The 25,291-nt window shown below is 41.2% G+C and overlaps 1 protein-coding gene across 8 annotated transcripts in view; it reads right to left on the reverse strand.

Moving 5' to 3' along the window:
- PLCE1 (phospholipase C epsilon 1) overlaps window positions 1-25,291 on the reverse strand; it is a 321,197-nt gene that overhangs the window by 160,784 nt on the left and 135,122 nt on the right. For all 8 annotated transcript variants that reach the window (XM_072805985.1, XM_072805984.1, XM_072805983.1 and 5 more), the window contains one exon: window positions 7,144-7,432. In XM_072805985.1, the coding sequence (XP_072662086.1) occupies window positions 7,144-7,432 (289 nt within the window). The remainder of the gene's footprint in view (window positions 1-7,143; window positions 7,433-25,291) is intronic.

The following is a 25,291-nucleotide window of genomic DNA, read 5'->3' on the forward strand; positions in this document are numbered from 1 at the left end:
ACACCTTTCCTCAGAACCCTCCAGCATCTTTCATTACTGACAAGGTAAAATCTAAGCTTTTTATCATGAAATACAGCCCCCTGAAGACCTAATCTGTGCCTGGTCCTGTGCCAGGCAAAGTGTGTATGGGAGGAGGATGAACATCAGAGCTTATTACTGGAAAAACGTCCAAATAACTAAAACAAGGTGGAGATGTACATTGCCACTGGAGAGCTGCAAATATGTCTCCATCATAGCTGTGATCATGAACCTTAGAGAAGCTTGGTCTAGGTTGCCTGCACACACCAATGGTTGTGTGACATTGGGCAAGTCATTTAACCTCTCTGAGCTTCAGTTTTCTGGTGCTAATAATTTCCTCCTCACAGCATTATCAAAAGGATTGTCTTAGTTTTCTAGTGCTGCTGCAATAAGTTATCATAAATGGAATGGTTTGTAACAAGAGAAATTTATCTTCTCCTAGTTCTAGAGGCTAAACATCCAGAGTCAAGGTGTTAGCAGTGCCATGCCTCCTGTAAGACTCTGGTTGGAATCCTCCTTTGTCTCTTTCCAGCTTCCGGTGGTGGCTGGCAGTCTTTGACATTCCTTGGCTTATGGTTCCACCACTCCCATCTCTGCCTCCATCATCACATGGTGTTCACCACAATGTGGGTATGCTTCTATGTCTCTTCTCTTCCTCTAACAAGGAAAGCCAGTTGCTGGGTTTGGGGCTCACTTTCCCTGAAAATGAGCTCATCTTCACTTGAGCATATCTACAAAGACCCAAACGGGTCACATTCATAGGTACTAGGGAGTAGGACTTCAGCATATCTCTTTTCGGGGACACAAGTCAACCCACAATAAAGACTAATCTAAATAATGCACTAAAAGGACTTGATGCATTGCCTGGAACATGGTATGAGCTCAACAGGCTACCCAGATTCAAGTACTCACACTATCCTGACTACCTCTGTACCCAGGTGCAAGATTCTTAATGTCTCTGGGCCTCAGTTTCCTCATTAGTAAATAGTACCTCCTTCACTGGACCACTGAATAGTTTTCAATGAAATTATACATGCAAAACACTCAGAGCAATATCTGGCACTCAGCAAGAACTAAGAAAATGTAAACAAGTAGTAGTATCGTAATTCTACCTTACTCTAATCCATCGCTATGCCCAATTTTCTCTTTACAGAAGAGTTTAAAATTTCAGAGATAACAGTAATGGGGATGGCATCTTGAGAAAAACAAAACAAAAAACAAAAAACAAAAAAGAAGAAGGAAGAAGGAAGAAGAAGAAGGAAGAAGAAGAAGAAGAAGAAGTCATTCCTCTGCTCTACTCTTCTTCCCCTTCAAAATATCCATAATTGTTTTAGCTTTAGAAGCATCATGTCTCTACTACATTTGAGGTACATGACTTCATTCTTCCCTGGTACTTTGGAAGCATCCCTGGTTATAAGAAGGGGTACAGGGTCACAACCCTCACACCTGGCCATGAAGTGACTGACATGTGTGGGTCATGTGTGGTACTTTTTACTCTGAGGTTCTACCTAGGAGGGGAAATGCACTCCTCGGTCACATCTGAGCAAGTTTAGGTCACACCTAGACATGGAATCACATTCGTGGCTCACACTCAGGCACAGAGTCACAGTCCTGGATGACACCTGACTACTGTACACCGAAGGCATAGGGCCTTGTCCTATACCCACCAAACCTACCCCAGGAGCTACAGATCCTGCCATCAATTGTGTAGCCCAGCACTTCATGAATCTCTTGGCAGGTAGTAAGAGCTACTTCAGTAGACCTAATATTAAATTTTCTCTGGAGTGAGAAATTGAAGATTAGTTCAAGTTGAAGATTTCCAGATGTAATCCTTTGCATTCTTCCCAGAGGTGATATGGCACTTGGCCACGGTGAATGAATACTTTCTAGTTGATTAACTGGTATAGAAACATACCCCAAATTACATGAACACATACCAAGAAAATAATTTCAAGGCCACAAAACTAATAAGTCAGAGGATTTCTTTAAATAAATCTGGGAATGAGAAATATGCATATGCCTTCCTCTGTTTGGTAGGCATGGAAAGGGTAATTGTTTTGATTACGAGGAAGTCAACAAAGACAGTCTTTATAAATTAAATTATTTATGAGGTACAGCCACATAGTTCAAATGTGTGTGTGTACTCTTATTACAACTTCTTGTTTTTATCCTTGAAGATATTAATTTTAGAAAAATACACAAATAGAATATCCTTATTGCAATAAAAGAAAAATTTATTAGACCTTTCTATCAGAAATAAAATATTGTCTACTTTCAATAAGAATATTAAGTATATAAGGCATTTTTGTTTTCATATTAATATTCTATTTACACTCTATATATGACCAATAACTTTAATAGCTATTCTCTACATACACACATACTCAAACTGGTTAAAATGAACAATGGAGTTTTCTTTTCTACTACATAATTTAAATATGAATAACTAAGCATTGTCCTGGTTATATGTAAATACTTAATTCTTAAATTTACAAATTTACTTAGCAACAGTTTGGGAAGGAAAAAATGAGTTTAATGTACCAAATTTATTATATTGGCTGGTACAATATGCACATTGTACAATATGCACATTTGAAAACACTTAGCTGCCTTCTAATGAAAAATCCTTTCCCTTATCACTACTTTTTCTAATTTTACTATCAGCATTTTACATTAATATCAGTGATCTCACTTTTTTCTCTCCCTTGTTACTTTATCTTGCTTTTTGTAATTTTCAGTAGATAGTACATATAAAAAAATAGAAACAAAAGCAGGTAATGGGTTTAGAAAGCCTCCTGATTATTGACATCAATAATTCTTTTGGCTGTCATTGCTACAGGTGGTTGATCCTGAGATTCTAGCAAGGTTAATGGGGAGAGGGAGAAATGGACCTAGACCAGAAGTAGATGGTATAAATGCTCCATTTCCCATTTGGAGATAACACACCTTTGATATCCAGGGCATATTCTTGCTAATCAATGCTTCATATCAGAAAATGTTTCTTGTTATTTGGCAAATTTTTGACTTAATAGATCATCCTTAGTGATCCTGAAGGCAGGAAACCAGGAATGTTCGTCTCCTGACTGGTCTTTCTAGAGTCACCTGTATCATTGGAGGTGTGGAAGCTCAATGAGATGTTGAAGAGTTAGCAGAATCCTGTAGTCTGTGGTAAAGCTGCAGGGCTGCAGAACTCTGGCCAATCAAGCCTTGAGTCACCAGTTCCTGACTTGTGAATGCCTTGTGACTGGTGAACAACTGATTGGACATTTTCTCTTCCTATTTTCAACTACTGCAGGCTCCAAACCTCATCTTGTAATCACAACCATTCCAGAAGACAAGTTGACATGCTTCCACCTCACCCTGGATGTTCACATGAGAAGCTGTTTTCGTATTTCCTTTTTCCAGAACCTTGATTCTAACATCTTAATAAACCTGGGGACCAAAGACCTACATAACATCTTTGTCCTCTTTTTAAAATATTTTATTCTTTTTTGAGGGGGAGGAGAAGGAGGTTTAAATACATATAAAATGTAACATCGTAACCACTTTTAAGTGTATAATTCAGTGGTATTAGATACATTCATACTGTTGTATAGAACTCTTCATCTTGTAAAATGGAAACTCTATACTTAGTACCAATGACTCTTCATTCCCAGCCCTTGGTCTTTATGATGCTGACTGTTCTAAGTGCCTCATATAAATGGAATCAAACAGTACTTGTCTTTTTCTCTCCTTTTTCTCTACCTTTACCCAACCCATTTAATCTACTTCAAATATGACCTTTCTCATGGAAGAAGTCATTCTTTTTGAATCTATTCCTTAACGTTTTCCTCGGGGGTTAAGGGGGTGGGGAATTAAACCCTGCCCTGCCTCTCTTCTCTTTTTCATTCCATTTATAAGCCTCCATTTAAAAAGTGGGGAGAGTAAAGTCTTGGGATAATAATTTTCTGATTCTTATATATAGGTATGAGTTTTGAAATGTGATTAACCAAAAAGAGAACTAGATGCTAATATCTAAAATTTCTAAAATGGCCCAAAGTTCTTTTCAAAATCTTCATAGAAGTTTCAATTTAACTGTGTTCACCTGGACTAAATGTATTTCCCTTACACAAGAAGTTTCTTTCAACTCATTTGTATTGCTTTTTCTTTGGAGGCTGATTCTCAGTATTCCAGTACTAGTGTTACAAGAGAATAAAGAGAATACACTTCCATGGGAAGTCTATAGATTTCAACTGTGTTGTGGGTTAAAGAGGCTTTTGAGGACTAGAGTCAACCAAATCACAATGTTTAATACTGTGTCGCTAGTAAAGAATTCTAAGCTCCACACAGCTCCTGAGAAAAGAACTTCTGGAATACAAGTTATTTATAAAATGGGACGGAGTCTGTGTTATATACTTCCCAGAGATTTTCATTAGTAATACAGAGCTGAAAGCTGTCAGCCAACTCAATGCCACAGGACACACAATGAACAATAAAAGAATCAGACAACCAGGTTACAGTGCCAGTGTGTCCACCAGACCTCCTGCTGGAGTATATGGCCAACAGAGGTCAAGACTCAACTAGTCAGTATGCTGAACCTATAGATTCTATATTCATTCTATGATTCTGGGTCACCTGGGTGGCTCAGCGGCGCAGTGGTTAAGTGGTTAAGTGTCTGCCTTCGGCCCAGGGCATGATCCTGGGATCAAGTCCCACATCCGGCTCCCTGCATGGAGCCTGCTTCTCCCTCTACCTGTGACTGCCTCTCTCTCTCTCTGGTCTCTCATGAATGAATAAATAAAATCTTAAAAAAAAAATTCTATGATTCTGAATGCTGATGTGGTTTTTTGGATATATTTTCTTCCACTGCATGTTAAAGAAACATGTTTCACTATGGCATGTATAGACTCTGAGGACCCCACAGGAGAAGGTACAGAAGTTGTAAAAGTTTCCCAAGAAAACAAGTCAGAGCTACAAGTAAGCCTGGAACAGAAGCCAACCAGCTAATTGTATTATTCAGCAGAAGCTACTTACAGAGGGATACCAAAAACCATTAAAGAACTACAAAACAGAAAGTTAAAGAAACTCCCAACTCTTGTACAAATTGCCAATTTAAAGATAACACATTAGCAGATGGGCCAATGAATCTCTGAGCTAAGAATATTGATCAAAAAGTTCTGATCTGGGGGTGCCTGGGTGGCATCTGGCTCTCTGTTTCAGTTCAGGTTGTGATCCCAGGGTTGTGAGCTCAAGCCTGTGTCAGGCTCCACACTCAGTGCAGAGTCTGCTTGGGACTCTCTCTCCATCTCCCTCTAGCGCTCCCTCCCTCTTCTCTAAAATAAATAAACAAATCTTTTAAAAAAATGTTCTGATCTGAAGGGAGAAGTACAGATAGCAATTGAGGTCAAGTTACTATCAGGGCAACAGACATATTAACAAGCAGCCTCCTTTTTTCCTAGAGGTCTGTATAAAGCTGGAGGCAGCTGCCTTAGTTGGTGAGTCTGAGATCTGTCCCTTTGCAATTAACGGAGAAGAAAGAAAGTGGCTTTTACTGATGGTTGTTTGTTTGTTTGAGGTCTCATGTTTTGGGCCATGCCATTTGTCATAAAGAACATTAACTCCCTCTCTAAACTCTTTGAACTACTGGAGGCACTTTCACACTATTTAGCACTTAACTCTCTCTAGTCTTATATTATTCTTCGAATACTTGGTGCACACAACGCTGGCCTCCTCATTAGGATCATAAACAAGTTAAAGGCAAGTAAACTGACTTGTACGTCATTAGAATCTTCCATATACCTACATTGCTGGGCACAGATGGGGTATCTGAGAAACACAAGTTGATTAACTCACAGGATGAGGTCCCATAGAGTCACAAGCCTTGAAGCAACAATAACTCGGCATACCAATCTCAGCCCAACTTTCTAGGAAGAGCATGGATGGAGAATGGAAGTTTGGCAGTCATCAGGAGCTACAATAGAGTAGAGAAATCCTGAGTCCTGTGCATAGAGGAAACTGCTTACCATCTAGAGACTATAAAGCTCCATGGCAGCAGGAACTGTTTTTTCCCTACCCAGCACCAAGCACCTAGTAGGAACTCAAAAAACATATGAAACCCTTTGGTCACTTGGATTAGTGTTCCCACAACTTATGTTTTCCTTCGTTCATTATTTATAACCAAGCTGCAAAATTAAAATGGTTCCAGAAAACAAACCTACATGGTACCCACATGGTACACAGGGAGGTGTATACTTCCCCTTGAGCCTGCCCAGGTGTGTGTGGTGTGGGGTGGGAGGGTGGCCAAGAATTGAGGAGGAAGGCCACTGGCTTGCTAGCCATAGGTCTGGGGCTTGCTGTGGAGGGGCAGTAGCTGCTCTCCTTGAGAGAAATGGCCGGATGTCAGATCAAGCTCTTGGCAGCCCCCAGGCAGTGGAACGTAGCTTTGCATGGTCCCCGTCTGGATGGCAGCTTCCTGCCAGGGAAGACTGCCAAGCGGGTTGTGACAGCTGTGCAGTGCACAAATCTCCAAGGTTCTTTGGTACACTGCCATTTCTGACCTGCCTGTCTGCTACTCGTGGGAAGTAGCTGGGAAGTTCTGGTGCTGAAGCACCTCATTTTCCATTGGCTTTCATGTTTTAGCAGGATGCCTGACTATCCTTTTTTTAAAGATGGGAATCATTGGAAGATGGCCTTTAGCTTTTCTGGTCAACACGAACTTATTGATTCTGTGTAGAAAGGACTACATTTTGCTCTGTTCCATCTCAGTGTTGGTTTTCACTGTGACCACATGACCACACTTGTTTTTAAGCATCTTATCACATCTTATCACATCACATCTGTCATAGACCACCACTAGGAGAAACGCTTTGTCTGAATAGTTTCTTTTTGATTAAAGATAATCTTGTAATCAGTCATACTGCTTTTGAAAAAACAATCTCAAAATCTTAATGCTTATTGTTTGGAATGTTTATACCTTAAAGGATTTTGATAAAGGACTATCTTTTTTATAGCTTATGACAGTGGCAAACTTTATTTAAAATTGCCAAAAAGTAAACTCAATTTTCCATGAGGAGATGCATAAATGCTAACTTAGATTCCTTTCTGCACTGAAAGGGTGGAAAGTGAAAAGTAAATCTCAGACATTACCTTTTAGCATCATTCGTCCAGTGGATCCTCCAAAAGTACTGAGTAGGCCACTTCTCGCTCCTAAAGATGTGGTTGCTTCTAGGAGCGAACCCGTGATGTACTGAGATATGGACGTCCTCTGGAGGGTGGCACGATACTCACATATGGTGTCTCGGACACACTGCTTTAGGCATGGACCAACACTAATCCTTTCATGGGCTGTCTTGGAGGCTGGGAGCTTGGTAAAGTAATGGAGAAGAGATCCAATGGTATTTTCTATTTCTTCTTCCCTTCTCACTGCATTGTAGATCTGTGAATAGCACAGAGTACAGGAAGTATTAATCTAGTTTCTTAGAAAAGCAAATTAGTTTGTTGACAAAATGCCAAGATGACTTATTAAGAAAGAAGGCCCAGTTGCTCTAAGCACAAACACTCTTGAGCACTGGACTCATGCATTAACCTGAACATTCTACAGACACCATTTATTTGGAAAAGCTATGTGCAGTTATGAAATCGGCCATTCAAACAACTCTGCTATCAAACAGAACACTTACAAGTAGTTCCAACCAAAAATATATTCAGCTCCAATTTCTCCTCCTCCTCCTTGGCAGAGCAAAGCTCTTCTGCAGAGTGACAAAGTCAACCTTTCCTTTTTGTCCTTTTGAACTCTCCTGAGTGCCTGACTGCCACAGGTTTGTCTGCCTCCAAGGAACACTTGAGCCGGACATTCATGAGGAATCTTTTTCTCTCTGCTCAAAGTGCAGTGAGGATGAGAAGTTCAGGGGAAGTAGAAGTTCTATATTTCTCTCTTGGGCATAATCCTTCAGCCCATCAGCTTGGTTCAAAGTCTTGGAATCCTTTTTCCTCTTCATTTTGTCTCATCTTCCACATCCAATGAGTTGACAGATCCTACCCACTGTTCTTGCTCTGTCTCTATCACCATCCTGATTTCCTCTCCCTTTTATCATCTGAATTCACCAAGAATTATCTCACAGAGATTGTACAGTTAGGATAGGCTTCCAATCATAATTCCAATACAGTTGTTCAACATGCATTTATATAGATCCTGCTCTGTGTGAGGCAGTGAGCTGAAGGATGTGAGGCATGTACAAGAAGTAGCACATACCTCTTGTGCTGAAAAACTGCACAATCTAATTTAGAAGATGAGGCCTGAAAATTATGAGGTTCTACATTATTGAAGAGAGGTTCTGGGTTTTGTGAAGGTCTCTGGGAGGCCTGAGACTGCTGGGTAGTATATAAACAACAGGGAAGAAATAGTTAATTTAGTTTTCTGATAGTGGAGTAAAAGTGGACTATATTGGGTTATCTCCACCTTGAGCACCTTGCCTTGTCATCCATTCATCAAATCAACAAGTATTTTATATTTATATACCAGTTATGCATCAGGTCTAAGTAAATAAGACAGCTTTTCCCCTCAGAGAGTTCCAAGTCTAGTAAGAGAGACAGAGAGATAATCAAAGAGCTCATAGCAGAGTGAAAATGGAGGTCAATCCCCCTAGTGACATCAGTGAGTACCCAAGGAAGAGAAGACCCTCACATGTCCTCCGGGCTGTGCATGTGCCCCTGTCATGCACAAACCTCCAAACCTCACCTTAACCACAACCCACTGGTTCTCAAGAGGATGCCCACTGGGCTGTGCTAGGTCCTTAGCAGATCCTAGAATATTCCCAGAATACCTCTCATATTCAAACTGCACTGACTCTCAGTAGACTTCTACTCTGCCTTTTGCAGTCTACTAATATATACTTGCAAGGGCAAGTATGAATTCTTTCCTTTCTCTGTCATTAAATTTCTGGTGGCCAGTGTAGCCATGGAGATGGTGTGCTGAGACAGAAAAAGCCCAGACTTTTGGGTCAGGAATGTGGGGTTGTACTGCTGGTTCTGCCTTGACCAGCTAAAGAGAGGGCCATAAACATGAACAATCTGACTTGAATGTTTAGAGAATGCTTCCTCTTCTGTAAACTGGGGATACTAGTGCCCCTTCTTAGAGAAATTGGGGGATTCACCAAGACAATACATGTAAGTGCTCAACCTAGTATCTACAAATGGCACTGATTACTCTAAGCAAGAAGAGAATGAACTCTTCTATCCTCAGGGAATAGCAGCAGGTGGTTGCAGAACAACAGAGCATAGTCTATGAAATTCACTGTGATGGGGTTATACCCTTGTTCTTATGTGCTGCTGAATAATATCATCCTAACCTTATTTGGGTGTATTGTGAGGGTAAACGGGGGTTGAGAGTTGCACAGCTCAGGACATGCCTTTCTTCTCTCAGTTCCCAATCATATAGGCAATCTCCAACACACTAAGTCTCAAACGAATCCTTCAGAAATTTAAATGCTCTAGAAATTCAGAGAAAAAAACTGTGAGGTTTGATGGCTAAGGAAGGCTTCTGAGGAAAGCAGATTTGAGCTGTGCCTTGGAAAATAGGCACAGCTCTAATCGGAGCAGCTGGGGAAGGCAACTCACAAGGTAAGCAAGGGTAAAGAGGCTGGAAAACAGAAAATGCCCTAAGGACAGAGCGCAGAGCAGGGTATTTAGAACAGAGAATAAGTATAGGACATAACAGGGGAATCAGAAATGTCAGTTGGCCTGATAAAGGAGAACCTTGAATGTCAGGCAAAGAGGTTTAATCCATGAGAAGTTGGGGACCCCTTTATTTTTTTTGGTTTATTCATTTTTTTTAATAAGTTTTTTTTTAATTTATTTATTCAGAGAGAGAGAGACTGAGAGGCAGAGACACAGGCAGAGGGAGAAGCAGGCTCCATGCAGGGAGCCCGACGCGGGACTGGATCCTGGGTCTCCAGGATCAGACCCCAGGCTGCAGGCAGCGCTAAACCGCTGTGCCACCAGGGGTGCCCTGGTTTATTCATTTTTATCAGAGGAATGATGCTAAAAGGCTTTTATTTTACAAAGTTAAGATGCTGATGGTTCTTAGTTACTAATGGGTTTACCTACTTTTTTACATGCTAAGCTGCTCCACTGGCTTATCATGCCTCATTCATTACCTTATGCATTCCAGTTTCCATATCACTCCTCCAGAGAGCCCCAGTGGCTCACTCATTCAGTCCCTTATACAGCTTTCCTTAAATGTTTTCCCCAGGTCATTAGATCTAAAGGAACTGTATGAAATGACTTCTTGATCACTGAAACAGTACCTATTTCTCCTTTTGAAGATTTACATTGCATATTAGGATATTAAAGACAATGAAAAGGGTCAGAGTAAAGAAATTGATTTTCTGGAGGGTATTATGCTGAGTGAAGTAAGTCAGTTGGTGAAGGACAAACATTATATGTTCTCATTCATTTGGGGAATATAAATAATAGTGAAAGGGAATATAAGGGAAGGGAGAAGAAATGTGTGGGAAATATCAGAAAGGGAGACAGAACGTAAAGACTGCCAACTCTGGGAAACTAGGGGTGGTGGAAGGGGAGAAGGGCGGGGGGTGGGAGTGAATGGGTGACGGGCACTGGGGGTTATTCTGTATGTTAGTAAATTGAACACCAATAAAAAATAAATTAAAAAAAAAGAAATTGATTTTATTTTGTTTAACTGTTTGGAGTATTTCTCATGTTACTTGCCCATGGCTTGCTTTTTCTTTTCTTTTCTTTTCTTTTCTTTTCTTTTCTTTTCTTTTCTTTTCTTTTCTTTTCTTTTCTTTTCTTTCTTTTCTTTTCTTTCTTTTCTTCTCTTCTCTTCTTTTCTTTTCTTTCTCTCTTTCTTTTTTAAAAACACAGCCTGTGAATGCAGTGTTGTACCAAATAATCTACTTGAATCAAATGATCTTTTTTTATTTTCATTTCCTTGACCTCTGTGAAATCTCTGAAATAGACAATTTTCCATCTTTCTTGAAGTTCTGCCTCTCTTATTATCTCATTGCTCCATCTCTGCCTTATTCTGTGGTTCCCCTTCCTTCTTGGGCCTTTAGGACAGCTGTTATACAACAGAGATGCCAGTCAGCGCCTGATGTACGGGGTGACACATTGGCTGGCCATGGGTCAGATGTATCAAAAGATCTGTTTGATTTGACACATAGTGTTTTTTTTTTTATTTATTTATTCATGATAGATATATAGAGAGAGGCAGAGACACAGGAGGAGGGAGAAGCAGGCTCATGCAGGAAGCCCGACGTGGGACTCGATCCTAGGACTCCAGGATTGTGCCCTGAGCCAAAGGCAGGCGCTAAACCGCTGAGGCACCCAGGGATCCCCGACATAGTGTTTTAAACTCAGGAAAGTGGGGTGCCTGGCTGGCTCAGTTGGTAGAGCATGCAACTCTTGATCTCAGGGTTGTGAATTTGAGCCTCATGTTGGGTTGTAGAGATTATTTAATTAGTTAATTAATTTTTTATTTTTTAAAATATTTTACTTATTTATTCATGAGAGACACACACACAGAGAGAGAGAGAGAGAGAGGCAGACACACAGGCAGAGAGAGAAGCAGGCTCCATGCAGGGAGCTTGATGTGGGACTCGATCCTGGGACTCCAGGATCATGCCCTGGGCTGAAGGCAGGCACTAAACCACTGAGCCACCCAGGGATCCCAATTATTTAATATTTTAAAACATCATATCAAATCAGGAAATTTTACATACACATTTGAAGTTACAGCATTTCCTAAAAACTAGAACAATCTGGCAACACTAAACATTCCCGTGCGGTGTCAAATGGCTAGACCTTTCCCTGTTACCTGAGGCATGAGTTCTCCAGTTCTACCCCTCTCTAGTGATTACATGTTGCCAATATCTGGTCACTATTAGTATATAAGTGTGTGATCCCTTGCCTTAATGGGACATGAACTTGGTGTAACTATATACAATAAATATATACTGAGCTCCCGTAACATGTCCTCTGGGTGTTCTTCCCTTTGCTAGTTGCCAAGGAGACAAAGTCACAGTCTCTGCTTTCAAGGGGTATTGCATTTTACCATATATATATATATATATATATATGTTATGTATTTATTTATTAATCATTCAGCATCACCATAAGTCACTTGTTTCCAAATCCTCAAATTTCTCTGAAGAAATAAAGATGAAAAGTTCTAGAATAAACTCCACACCACTGCTAACACTCCAACCACTAAAAACAAAAAATAATCAGGTTCTACCAAGAACTGGACTAACACAGGTCAGCCATAACAATACTGGGTAAGCTTTAATAAGGTGTCTGTTGGAAGAAAGCTGAAACATGGATGAAGTGGTGACAGATATGACAATGCTCAGGGAACATGTTAAATTCAGGCTATAACCTCTTATTAGATCATCCACTTAAAAAAAGAAACAATCATGGAAAGTCCTACATATGTAGAGTGGGAAGAGGATGCAGTATAGAACAGTCATTATGAATATGGATTGAAACCAACATACCAACATATGAATGTTGGTTTGAATCCTTGCTCCCTTGCTTCCCAGTTGTGTGACGTTGGATCAGCTCCTTTGTCATTCTGTGTCTCTGTTTCCTTTTCTCCAATATGAGGATATAATAGTATCTGCCTCATAAGGTTGAGATAAGGATTACAAGCTTTTTATAAATACAATCAATTAGAATAGCACCTACCACTTAAAAAATACTCAAATATTGTTTTTTCTACAATGATGGTGACAATTCTGATCGTGTTAGACTGTAAAAATGGCCATAAATTATTTCTTTCACTGATTCTGAGCCAGCCTTGTGATTTGCTTTACCAATGGGAATTTAACAAATGTGATGCATGTAAAGTCTTGAAAAATACTTGTTCTTTGGACCTTGCCCTCTTGTTGCTTTTGGGAACTCTGTAACAACTGCTATGTGGAGAAGCCAGAACTAGTTTGCTGGAAGATGAGAGACCATGGCCCAGTTACTCCGGCCAGACACATGGCGAGGCCATCTTAGATCCTAGCTCATCCAATTGTCAGTCCAACTGTCATCATAGATACATGAGAGAGCCCAGCAGAGATTAGTCGATCCAGACTAGGTGAGCTATCCAGATAAATCACAGAAACACAGAGCTAAGTAAATGATTGTTGTTAAAAATCTCTACATTTTGGGAGTGCTTTGTTACAAAAGTTAACTGACACAATGATGGTGTGTTGGGTACAATGATAAGTATTTACTTACATGAGATTTGAATCTACACACTAAACCTGTGAGGTTGATTTATTTTGCAAATAGAAATAGTAAGCCTAGAGAGATGGAGAAATACAGCCAACTTCATCCAGTTAGTAAAAGGCTGAGCCAGGACTGAAATCTGGTTTGTCCAGCTCTGTGGTCTGGCTTTATCCATTGCACTAAACTTGGTTACACCAAAAGCCCAAACAGCGGGATTCAAGAAAATATTGTTATTTGGCAAGATATTTAAGTGGTGTTTATAATGCTGTTATTGTTTTGATTCATGATAATTCCTTTCATGGTCACCCTAAAACTACTTTTGAAAATAAGCAAGTTATTATGATTAATGAATGACCAAATATGCTTCCTTTATATGGAGATTTATAGTTTTAGAGTACAATGTAAAAAAAAATACATAAACTTTATCTCACTTGATTAATGTGATATTAAAGGTGCTGAAAACTAGACACCACCACCCTGTATAGGCCAATATCTTTTTTGAGATAAAATCAACATGTCACAACACAGCATCTGAGTTTGCCAAACAGGTATGTGTCCACTCATTCACTCAACAATTGATTTATATTTATTAAGCACATATGTTAAGTCAAGCCCAATTACTGGGTATCCAACAGTGAGCAGGAAGAGCTTCATCTTAGTGTGCAGACAATACATATGTGGGCCAAACAAGTTAATTAAATGCTGAAGACTGTTACAGTCAAGATATATTTTGAATATAGATTCCACAGGACATGCTGAAGTGTTGGGAATGAGGAAAGAAAAGGAGTCGAGGTTTTTACATTGGGTCATTGTTAAATTCTTAGAGATTTAAGATTTACATAGATAGCTATATAGATCAATGTTGCCAACAGCACCCCTCATGGCTCCGCGTGACAATGACTGCGGACTGTGAGTGGATTTTTTTTCATGGAGGTACACTATCCCCTTTATGCCAAGGTGCTACCTTTGAGCAGGATGACCTTGATATTATGAAGTTACTTGCAGAAAAGCAAGTAGTGCTTGGACAAACTTAAGAAAACATTTGCGCTCCTTATGACTCAAGAAAGAGATATACCTTGTAGAAACCAGCACTGGGACGCAGAGTTCAGAATTAAAACAAAATAAAAGAAACATCCAAGACTGAGGAGAGCTGGGGCAATTCAGATAAGACAAAGCCAAAGACTTTGGTGCATGGAAAGGCATGAAGAAGCCAGATATACCACATCCACAGCACTCACCCAGGAGAGCTCCTTCTTCTACATAGCTACCAAGAGCTTTGTCTCAATTTGACTTCTACTGGGATCAAAGAGGGTACTGGTCAAGGGGAGTAAATTTCATAACTTGCTCTGCTTTAAAAGCTATCTTTCTGGGGTCAGAGTTATGGAAAATTATGATGTTCCTAGATTTGATGGCATATCTTCTGAAATCTTTCAACAAGAAGAAGGCTTGTTACTTAGGTATCTATCGACCATCAGATAGTCGATATATCAGATAGATATATCTATCATATCTATCTATGTTGTAATCACAGCAACATTTACTGAGTGCTTAAAATGAAGTGGGTACTGAGCCTCGAGCCATGATTTCATTAAAACTTCAGAAGAGCTCTAGGAAGAGAGATTACCACGACTTAAAGAACCAGTATGCACAAAGCTAGGACTTAGCACTAGGATTCTCCATCAGTGCTACTAACCAGTTAGGGAATCCTATACTACAGTTGTCAAAGAAATCACTTTTAAGAGGGATCATTGTAGGATTCTGTTTATTGGCTGTCTCCTCCATCTGGAATATCAGCTTCATTAGGATTTTGCTTCTTTTTTTCATGGCTCTATTTCTAGTGCCTAGGAGTGTTTGGCATAATAGTTTCTCAATAAGTTCTTGATTAAATTAATAAATGTCTCTATTCCATATCTTCTCCAAGAACTTGGCTAGAATTCTCCAGTTTTTTGGTCATGAATCTAGTGGAGTCATCTGAACTACAGGAGACATTGTAATGTCACTCGTATTTGCTGAACATCAGACATGGAAATCACATGAAATGGCATCAAATGTTTACAAAGTATCCAGAACAGCTATACCCAAATGAGGCTCCTAATTGCTACTAACCAAATGTGGCCTGTTCTGAGATATTTGCCAATAGTTTAACATTATTCTTTTTTTTTATTTTTTTAATTTTTTTTATTTATGATAGTCACAGAGAGAGAAAGAGAGAGAGGCAGAGACATAGGCAGAGGGAGAAGCAGGCTCCATGCACCGAGCCCGATGTGGGATTCGATCCCGGGTCTCCAGGATCGCGCCCAGGGCCAAAGGCAGGCGCCAAACCACTGCGCCACCCAGGGATCCCCAGTTTAACATTATTCTATTATAATTTGCTGATTGAGAATGCTTAATCTGATCTATTTTCCATCCTGATTCTGCAGGAAAATGATGATTTGGAAATATTGGGGCTTAAAAAAACAGGATATACATTCATATCTTGACTCTCCTAGTTCAGCTTAATTCAAAGAATATTCTTCAACATAAAGGGTTAGCCAACAGTATCTTCAATTATCTTAGTGTTACTGTTCAGTGATCCATGCTTCCTAGCCTTCTTAAATGGGAGATGGAGGAGATTAACCTTAATTTTGATGACAATTTTGATCATTATTTTCTAATACAGTGTAGAGTTAGGGTCTTCTTTTTTTTTTTTTAAGGGTTTATTTATTTATTTGAGGGAGAGTGTGTATGGGGTGGGGAGGGGCAGCAGGGAGAGGGAAGCTGACTCCCTGCTGAGTGCAAAGGCCCACACTGGGCTTGATCTCATAACCTTGAAATCATGACCTGAGCAGAAACCAAGAGTTGGACACTTAACTGACTCAGGCACCCAGGTGCCCCTAGTTAGGATCTTCTGTTTCCCTCTATCTTATCAGTGTTCTTTAATATCAGTTGTCATTTGTCACTAGTGACAATTATGCACTTCTAATAGCACCTTATCTCCCCATAATGTGATTCTTAAAGTAGCCTGAGCCAGAAAACCAAATAATCACATTTATTTGAACTTTGTGTTAACTGTGAGTAAATAGGCTGGGTAACAATGCAGTTAGGAGCTGTGGTTTGGAAACCCCTTTTACTGGTCTCCTGGGCCCTTTTCCTAACTTCTGGAATCTAGAAGCAGTGTTTAAGAAGGTTGAAAATACTGGAAGTTTGAGGGGTATGTGTGTCTAAACAAAATGGAATGATGGAGGAACTGCCATATTTCCTGAAGAGTCAACAAAAGCAATGAGGCTGTTTTAGGGGATAAGGGCTGAAGCAACCTGCAGACCTAGTGGCAGGAACAGGGAGCAGGATATTGGTAGCAGGTGGTCGTTTCCTCTGCTCTTCATTCCACATTCCATTCAAGTGCCTGTGCGGAGAATTCCATTCTACTGAGAATATTCAGACCATGCAGGAGACGCTGACCAAACACAGCTTCAGGGAGCCAAAAATAAAGGCTTTGCTAAGGCCAGGCCAATTAACCAGAGCTCCGCCATTTGCTTCTATGGGAAGTAAGCTGAACCTTTATTATTGCAGGAAACATCTAAGAAGGAGTGTGAGAGGGTGTCCCAGGACATTTGATAAACTGGGAATTTAACATTTGGAAAAGCCCTTCCACATAACTTCTTTCAATCCACATTTTATCCTTGCATTCAGACTTTGCCTCCTCCATGCAGCCTTCTCCAGGCACTAGCAAGAAAAGACCATCTTCTTTTCTGTGCTCCAACTGCCCATTTGCAAAACTCTCTAAAGGCACGTCTGTGAGATATGGAAGTCACTGTTTTATTCCCCTCCCAGGCTGTGAGTTCCCAGAGAGGCCTGGGGCCATGTCTTATTTAACAGGCTATCTCCAGCACAGAGTGCACTGCTTAGCACCCTGCAGGCTGTAGAGAAAGGGAGCCAACAGAGAAATCACTGAAGGCTTAAAGCCAGTTTCCCAAAGTACAGTTCCCATAATGTCATCATTACCCGGGAACTGGTTAGAAATGCAAATTCTTGGGCCCTACACTAGGCCTAGTGAATCAGAAACCTTTGGGCTGGGGCCTGAAATGTGTTGTAACAAGTCCTCCAGGTGACCTTGATTACTGATAGTTTGAGAATCACTACCTAAGACTTTAAGTAGAACATGTTACTCTTTATCTCTGCACTTCTCATTATCTGTTCCATAAATACTCACATTCATGTCACCTTTCTTTCAGAATGGGAGCTCCTGAGTCAAGGGTGAAGTCCATATCTATATTCCCCAAAGCCCCAGCTTAGAGTCCAGCACAGAGTAAATTTTACAAATACTAGCTGAATGATGGGGCATCTATCACAGAAAGTCCTTGTGATTGGAACAGGCCTTTCTGAAATGATGCTTCTGGCTTAATATTACCAAGGATGAATCATGTCTGAGATACTAATTCTAATGGGAATTACCATACAGATGAATCATATCATAATGAGAAAACCTGGCTGCTAAGGACGCCTCTTGGAAAGAAAAAAAATCAATCAAATCAGGACAAATGGATTATGTTGTGAGGCTTGTGATGTCAAGCCATGAATTAGGCCGACAGAAGGGATTTAATGACCTGAACTACCAGGCTCCCTGCAGCTCTAAGGAGCAATGGGTCAATTAATGAATCACATGGGGACAAAGCCCCTGTAAGAAAAAAACAAACTCACAAATCCTGTGGACCATGATGCCTTGGCTCAGAGGCTCAGAAGCAACATTCTTGCTAAGCTATGCACATGTGAAGCTGTGAGGGGGGCAGAAAATTCCTGAAGTCCCATGGCTCCAGACTGCTGTGTGTCCACAACAGGTGGAGGGGACCAAGGCTGACCCAGAGGGCCAGGCTGCTTGCTTCTTGTGCCAACTGAATCCCCCCACTCACTCTGTCCTGGCCTCTTCTGCCCTGGACTGCCTGGAGTCATTGCTTCTGGACCAACCAACACTGCATTTCCTTCTTCTGCGCTTTGCCTGAAGACTGCCCGAGGCTGATCTCCCAGAACATACTGCTCTTACCACCAGAGATGGAATAGCAGAATAGAAGCCTGGTGGTAGAGAGGAAAGACCCTGATCTTTGGCTGATCGTGTTGGACTCTTTAATGCCACCATCTAGTAGCAGTGGGGAAGTAATCTGTGGTTTTTGTTTTCTTTTTTTCCCAGATTTTTATTTAAGTTCTAGTTAACATACATAGCAATATTGGTTTCTGGAACCCTCCTTAATCTCTGTCATTCATTTAGCCCATCCCCTACCCACCTCCCTCTATTCACTCTCAGTTTGTTCTCTGTCATTAAGAGTCTCTGATGGTTTGTATCTTTCTTTTCTTCCCCATCCCACATGTTCACCTGTTTTGTTTCTTAAATTCCACATATGAGTGAAGTATTTTGTCTTTCTCTGACTTATTTTGTCTTTCTCTGACTTATTTTGTTTAGCATAATACATCTAGTTCCATCCAATGTCACTGCAAATGGCAAGATTTCATTCTTTTTGATGGCTAAGTTATATTCTAGTATATATATATATAAAATATATAACATAATATGTATACTATATATTATATATATATATAAAAAATATATCTCCTGTGGAGATATCTTGGCATATATATATGTATCCCCTCTTGGTTCACATGGCAGTTAAAGCAGGCTTCTTTATTCCTATTTCTCTGTTTTCTTTCTGTCCAGGTTGCTCCTGGGATATTTTCTCCAACTTTCCCTGGATCCCCATGGTTTCTTCACTCTCAAATTTTTTTATTCCTCCCCAATTTCAAATCCCCTGATATTCCTATCTTCCTCATGCTCTTGCCTTGCCTTCCCTTTATTCCCATTGCCTGTGTCTCTCCTCAACCCCTCATTTCTTCTCACCACCTTTCTTTTTTTAAAAAAAGATTTTATTTATTTATTCATGAGACACACAGAGAGACAGAGATATAGGGAGAGGGAGAAGCAGGCTCCCTGCAGGGAGCCTCATGTGGGACTTGATCCCAGGATCCCGGGATTACACCCTGAGCTGAAGGCAGATACTCAACCACTAAGCCACCCAGGCGTCCCCTCCCACCATCTTTTGATGGGGGTTCTCTGAGCTTCATTTCTGAGGGCAAAGGAAGAAGGTAGGAATAAAGGAGTGTTGACTAGTAGGATCTGTAAGCAGAGACCCTCCTCTAATTGTCAGTAGATAGTTGTTTGTCATTATTGAATGTACTGTATTTCTTCTACTGGAAATCTGCAGTGGTTTAATCCTTGAAAGTCTCTCCTCTAATGGGGGCTAAATGAATGGTCACCAGAGAGGAGCTAGGGACATTCTTCCCCCTAATCTCAAAGGAATAGAAATTTGGTAGTGATCCAACATTAGACCGACCCTGAAACACAGCACCCTGTGTAAGTTGACTCCTGGCCTTAACTCATCAAGCTGGCTGCAGGCATGACAGCACCCACTTCAGAGCCTCATACTACCAGTAAGACTTGAGAGTTGTTTAGAACTAGCAGTATAGACTCTCAGGTTTCATCCAAAGTAGAATCAGGCTTAACAACTGGTTGATAACAACCACATGCCAACCAGTAAACATGCTTCAGGCAAAACAAATGGACTGGGCCATGATGAGTGAATGGAGAGCACCAGGTTTCCAGGAGACAGAGTGATCATCGAACTCAGATAGGTCAGGAAGACATGGAGCCTGGGAGAGGAACTGCTGAGTCTAGGAGAGAAAAGGCACCAGGAGCCTGGACAGGATGGAGAGTTGAGGTATGGTATAGGAAAGGGGTATAGCCCAGCTTGGGGGGAAATCCTAGGGACCCCCATGCAGAGAAGGGCAGCCTCTGACAGAACATAAGTAACAACCAGGTCCCAGGCAGGAGTACTCACTCAGGAATCCTTGGAGTGGCACAGATTGGCATGAAAGGTAGACATGGACAAAGTCTCTGGCTGCATCCTAATCTCTGAAGAGGAAGAAATCTATGCCTACGAATGTCTTCCTTGTTTGGACTCCATTCCTTCATTCACTTAACAAATATTTACTGAATGTGGATTTGTGCCAAACAGTGTGCCAGAATAAAATGATGAATAAAACAGTTTTTGTCTTCAAGAGAGTAACCAAGTATTTGGGGAGGTAGGCCAGAAAATGAGAAATTCTTTTATAGCATGTGATTCTGCAATGGTGTGACCACAGAGTACTTTGGTAACACAGAAGAGGGTTTTAGAAGGCCATGGAGGCGGGGGAGTGGAAAGCTTTTCCTAGGTTGTAACAACTAAACATAACCTAAAGACAGTAAGAGTTAGCCAGCCAAAAATGAGGGCAGAATCAGGTATGAGAGAAGAAAACATTCTAAACAGAAGGAACAGCAAGTACAGAGTGGCTCCCTGTGGTTGGAACTGAGAGTGAGTAATGAGCCTTGGGTGTAGACAAGGTCTTTCTGAGTTCTGATAAGCGAATGCAATTAGCCCAGAACTATTCCCTTTCACAAATATTTCCTAAGCTAACAACCATGGAAGTAACTTCAGTAGAAAAAAAAAAAAAGTTTATAGCTGGAGGATTCTATCTCCTTTGTCTGCGGACACCAATACCCTTCTAGGGGTAGCATGCTAAATGCTGAAGATGTAATATCAAATAAGATCCAGTCTCAGCTCTCAAGGAACCAATGGGATAGAGATGATCACTTCTTTTTTTTTTTTTTTTTTTAAGATTTTATTTATTTATTTCAGGAAGAGAGAGCAAGCATGAGTGGAGGAAGGGGCAGCGGGAGAGAGACAAGCAGACTCCCCCACTGAGCATGGAGTCCAACGCAGGGCTGATTCCAAGACCCTGAGATTATGACCTGAGCCCAAGTCAGACACAACGGACAGGAGTCACCCAAGTGCCCTAAGATGATCACTTCTAAGAGTTCTTACATTGTGATGGTTTCCTTGTTAACAAAAGCCAGTGGGAATGGACAAAGTGCTCAACATTATCTACCAGCCTGGAACAGGAGAGAGACTACTGACCTCATTCACACCTGCAGTGTAACAATGAGACAGGCATCTGACAAAGTGGGTAGCGATTGAGAACTTTCCCTGTCTAGCTGGATGTATAGAGCCAGAAAGAGATGAGAAAGACTGAAGGAAACACTGCCTTCCTCTCCATCTTGGGAATATAGAAGTGGAAATGTAAGCCTTCAAGAAGTTTCCAAAATAATGGAGAACTGTATGCAAGTTAATGAAGAAGAGTCAGGGACTCTCTCCCTGAGATAGAGGGCTTCTGTCTTGTTAGAGAGGCTCTTGGCTAACGTGTGTACATAAGCACATATGCTCAGGAATAGGATCATATGGAAAGATCGAAGGTCAAAGATAACATGCTCAGAGGTATGAGAAGTTATTACCTTCCACTTCATCTGTGCCTACTCTGTAGTCAGATACAAAAGATATAGTCACCATGAGGTGCATTCCAAAGAACTACACGGATATTATTAAAACAAAACAGCACCTAAAGTTCATCAAAACGGAGGACTACACTCATATTAAAAAAAAATAAAATAAAAGCTTCTAATTTACATTCCAAAAATAAGGCATTTTGGCCCTTACATTTTGTCATTTAAAAAGCCTGTTCTGTTGTCTCTGCTGAGCCTAAGGTTTTTCTTGGCTATCAAAACAAAGAGGTCTTTTGTTGACAGAAATAGGCGACAGTGTTTTGGTAAAAAGATTATATACAGAATAATGGTATGAAGCTCCATTGTGTAAAAAGAAAACTTAAGAGCTCTCTCCTTGTCTCCAGATTCTCTGGGTTGCAACAGTCTAAAATACCTTTGTCTTTCACTTGCAGAGACCCTGAATAACTGAATGCAGTCATTATTTTCTAAGAGCTTGTAAGGGATACTATACAGATGTGACTACATATAATTAAAGGCAATGTCAACAACAGTGTGTCTCCTGACAGGCATGACTGACCCCACTGGGATCAATCACTGGTGGGTGTCTCAAGGATTTTCTTTGCACCCGCCATGATCCAGTGATCAGCTGCATACAGTTGGAACTCATCATATATTCCCTGAATTGATTCAGCTAGCTCTTGGCATCATTACTGGACATTACCAGTAATGACAAAGGAAGGAGGCAAAGATAATGCAGAGAGCATCATCGCCTCCCTAGAGGGAGGCCAGGGCAGCTGAGGCTCACTGTCAGCAAAGCAGGTAGGAACTAAAGGAGGCCTAGTGCATGCAGTACTGAGCTGGAAGAAGGGGGTCTTCTGATTGGGCCATACTTCAGTGTAAATCCCAGTCATTTCTGTGGTTTCTTTGAACATCAGTGGGTGTCTTCTGGAGAAAAAATGAGGGTACAGCTAGAGGGTTCTATCATCAGGCTATCTTTTGTAACTGAGAAGCTCATTCCCTGTGCTCTTCCATTTCTCAAAATCTTGTGCCCTCACTATAAGAACCCCAATGGTGCTTAGCCATTTACTTCCTGTGAGTGAAGGAGAGAGGAAGGAGCTATATTTGTCTCATCATGGATGGAGAAGAAGCACATATGGGGACCTGGCATGGAGCCAAACTGATGGAGAGACCACAGATAACCCTCTTAACTGTTGCTGATTTGTGATATAGCAGTGACTATGATGTACTACAAAAAGGAGGTAGAGGCATTAGGAATAGAGAAGAAACAGGCTCCAGGAAGTCAGGGGTATAGAAGTTCTTTTCTTTTGATGCCCTCCCTCCACACTGCTACTTTTCCACTCTTCACCTGTCAGCCATGGAGAAAGCAGGAAGTAGGACATATTCTGTGTTAGGAAGGAGGGCATGGCTATCCTTGACTGGGCTAATTCTGTTTCCATCAGTTCCTCCAACAGGTTTCCTCATCCATGTTTTGCCCAGGACACATTTCTAAGAATTCTTAAGACAGACGGAGCAACCTTTTCCTATCAAGGCCATGAATCCTTTCTCTATTTCCAAAATCAATCAAAGGCCACTCACAAAGCGTTAAAAAAAATCATATCTAGTATTATTTTCAGACATGAGACATAAAAAGTAAGCAAAGCCAAGAAGTGTATGTATAGTGAATGTGAGGATAAATGAGATCCACTGTATGAGCAGTTAAGAATGGGAAAGAATTTGACAAGAAGAGAATCCTAGAAAGATGCAGTTTTGAAGCTCAGGATGGAAAGAGGGAGGTAGGGGCATGAAGAAGAACAGTGAGTCTCAGATAAGTCTGCTCTGGAGGCACCTGCTGTTTGCCTGGTTTTAGACATCAGAACAATTATCACCCTCCATCCTATGAAGCACCAACCTATGAAGTACTCACCCATTAATCAATGACTCACCCCTGCTTCATTGAGTGTCTCTTACATGACCAAAGGTGGCTGGAAGGCAGGTCAGGTAATAAGGAAAGTTAATGAACAGGATGTGACAGGAGATAATAAGTGAGAAGAGAAAGGTTCAGGCAAGTGGACAGGATGTGACAGGAGATAATAAGTGAGAAGAGAAAGGTTCAGGCAAGTGGAACAGGCTGACTTCATGGGGGAAGTGAGTAGCTACCACATCCCCCAAATCAGGCAAGGGCATGAGACAGGGTGTAATACATGAACCTATAGTAAGGCCGGTGGATGAAAAAATAAGGCAAGAGCAGCTGTACTGTGAATTCCTGATTATCTGGGTAACATGGAGATCTTAATAAAAAGCAAAGTTACCTGTAAGGTATGAGGAGCTATGAAGCTTGTTATAAATATCCAAGCAGGAGAGGAAGTCAGAACAGACAGCAATCTGAAGGAAAAACCTTCCTGAATGAACTAAGCTCTGAGATGGACAACACTGGGCTAGGAAGGTGCACAGGGATGAGTTTATGGGGATGAAAAGTTGCTGGCTCTGAATGCAGGTCTGGGTTGGAGATCAGACTGTCAGCCAAAGATGCTGGATGTCCTTCCCTCCTCTGCCCTTGTTAGCTGCATTACTGTTCATCCCTATCCATCCTGGTGGGAAGGGGGAGAAGGCTGGGAAGCCCAACTTGCTCCCGTCTTGAAGAGAGTGAGGGGGTCAAAGGAGAACAGTATTTTCCTTCCCCTTTGTATAGAGTTTGCCTTTTCGTCCAGGAGGTCTGATGCCAAATGTTCTGAGCATTCTGGGCTTGGGGAGAGCCCCTGGGCTGGGACTGTGGTATCATGGCAAAGAATTTAAGGTTCTAAGGCAGGTCCTTGGAGGCTCTGTAGTTCCCCCAGGTTGTTGTGACTTCTCTTTTGATGGCTACTCCAACCAGACGCCAGATCATGGGGTCAAGTGGGATGGCAGGTCCTATGGTGTGTCTTACCCGAGTACCAGGTAAGATGTAGATGACACTGGGTGGTGCTCCAGACAATACACTCATAGCTGCTGCTAAACAGACCCAGAGACACACACATCAGACAGAAACACATACCTGAGCATTGAGAATACATGGCCTTCTTAAGCCTCGGTTTGACTCAATCATCTCCAATGGTGACCACCCCATGGCATCTTGGGATGTAGTCATGACAGTGCCTCCATCATCTGTCCACCCTTCTGGACTCATTCTCAGTTACTACCCTCCAGGGATCCACTGCTCCTGCCAAACCAAGCTGCTTACCACCATCCCTCCGAACTCAGCACACCCAAGCTTTCCTTTGTCACCTATCAGAATCCTATCTGTTCTTCAAGGCAATCTTAAAGTCACTACTTGGCTGGTTGCATGACCTTGGGACAGTTACCTTCTATGTGCCTCATTTCACTAAGGAAAATGGGGATAAGACTGTGGTGATTATATGAATTATAAAAGTAAAACACTTAGGAGCCCTGGGACTGAGTCAGTTGTATGAAAGTTCTTGTTTCTTTCTCACCCATTGGATGTCCTAGGACATCTGCATGGCTCCTGGCCCATCTTCCTGTCTCATCACTCACATGCTATCTGGAATACAGGTGATAATTAAATGTCACCAATCAGGATTTACTTCATTTTGCTTTCAGAATTGTCCCCATTTTAAGTTCTGTCAATTTTGAAAGGAATGAGGGTATAGCACTGAGTTTCTCCTCTGCCAGTCCCAATTCAACTACTCAGTGTGAAGTCCTCCCAGTGAAGGATACTTGTGGCTT

The sequence above is a fragment of the Canis lupus genome, chromosome 29 (genome assembly GCF_048164855.1).
Source record: "Canis lupus baileyi chromosome 29, mCanLup2.hap1, whole genome shotgun sequence".
Taxonomy (NCBI): Eukaryota; Metazoa; Chordata; class Mammalia; order Carnivora; family Canidae; genus Canis; species Canis lupus.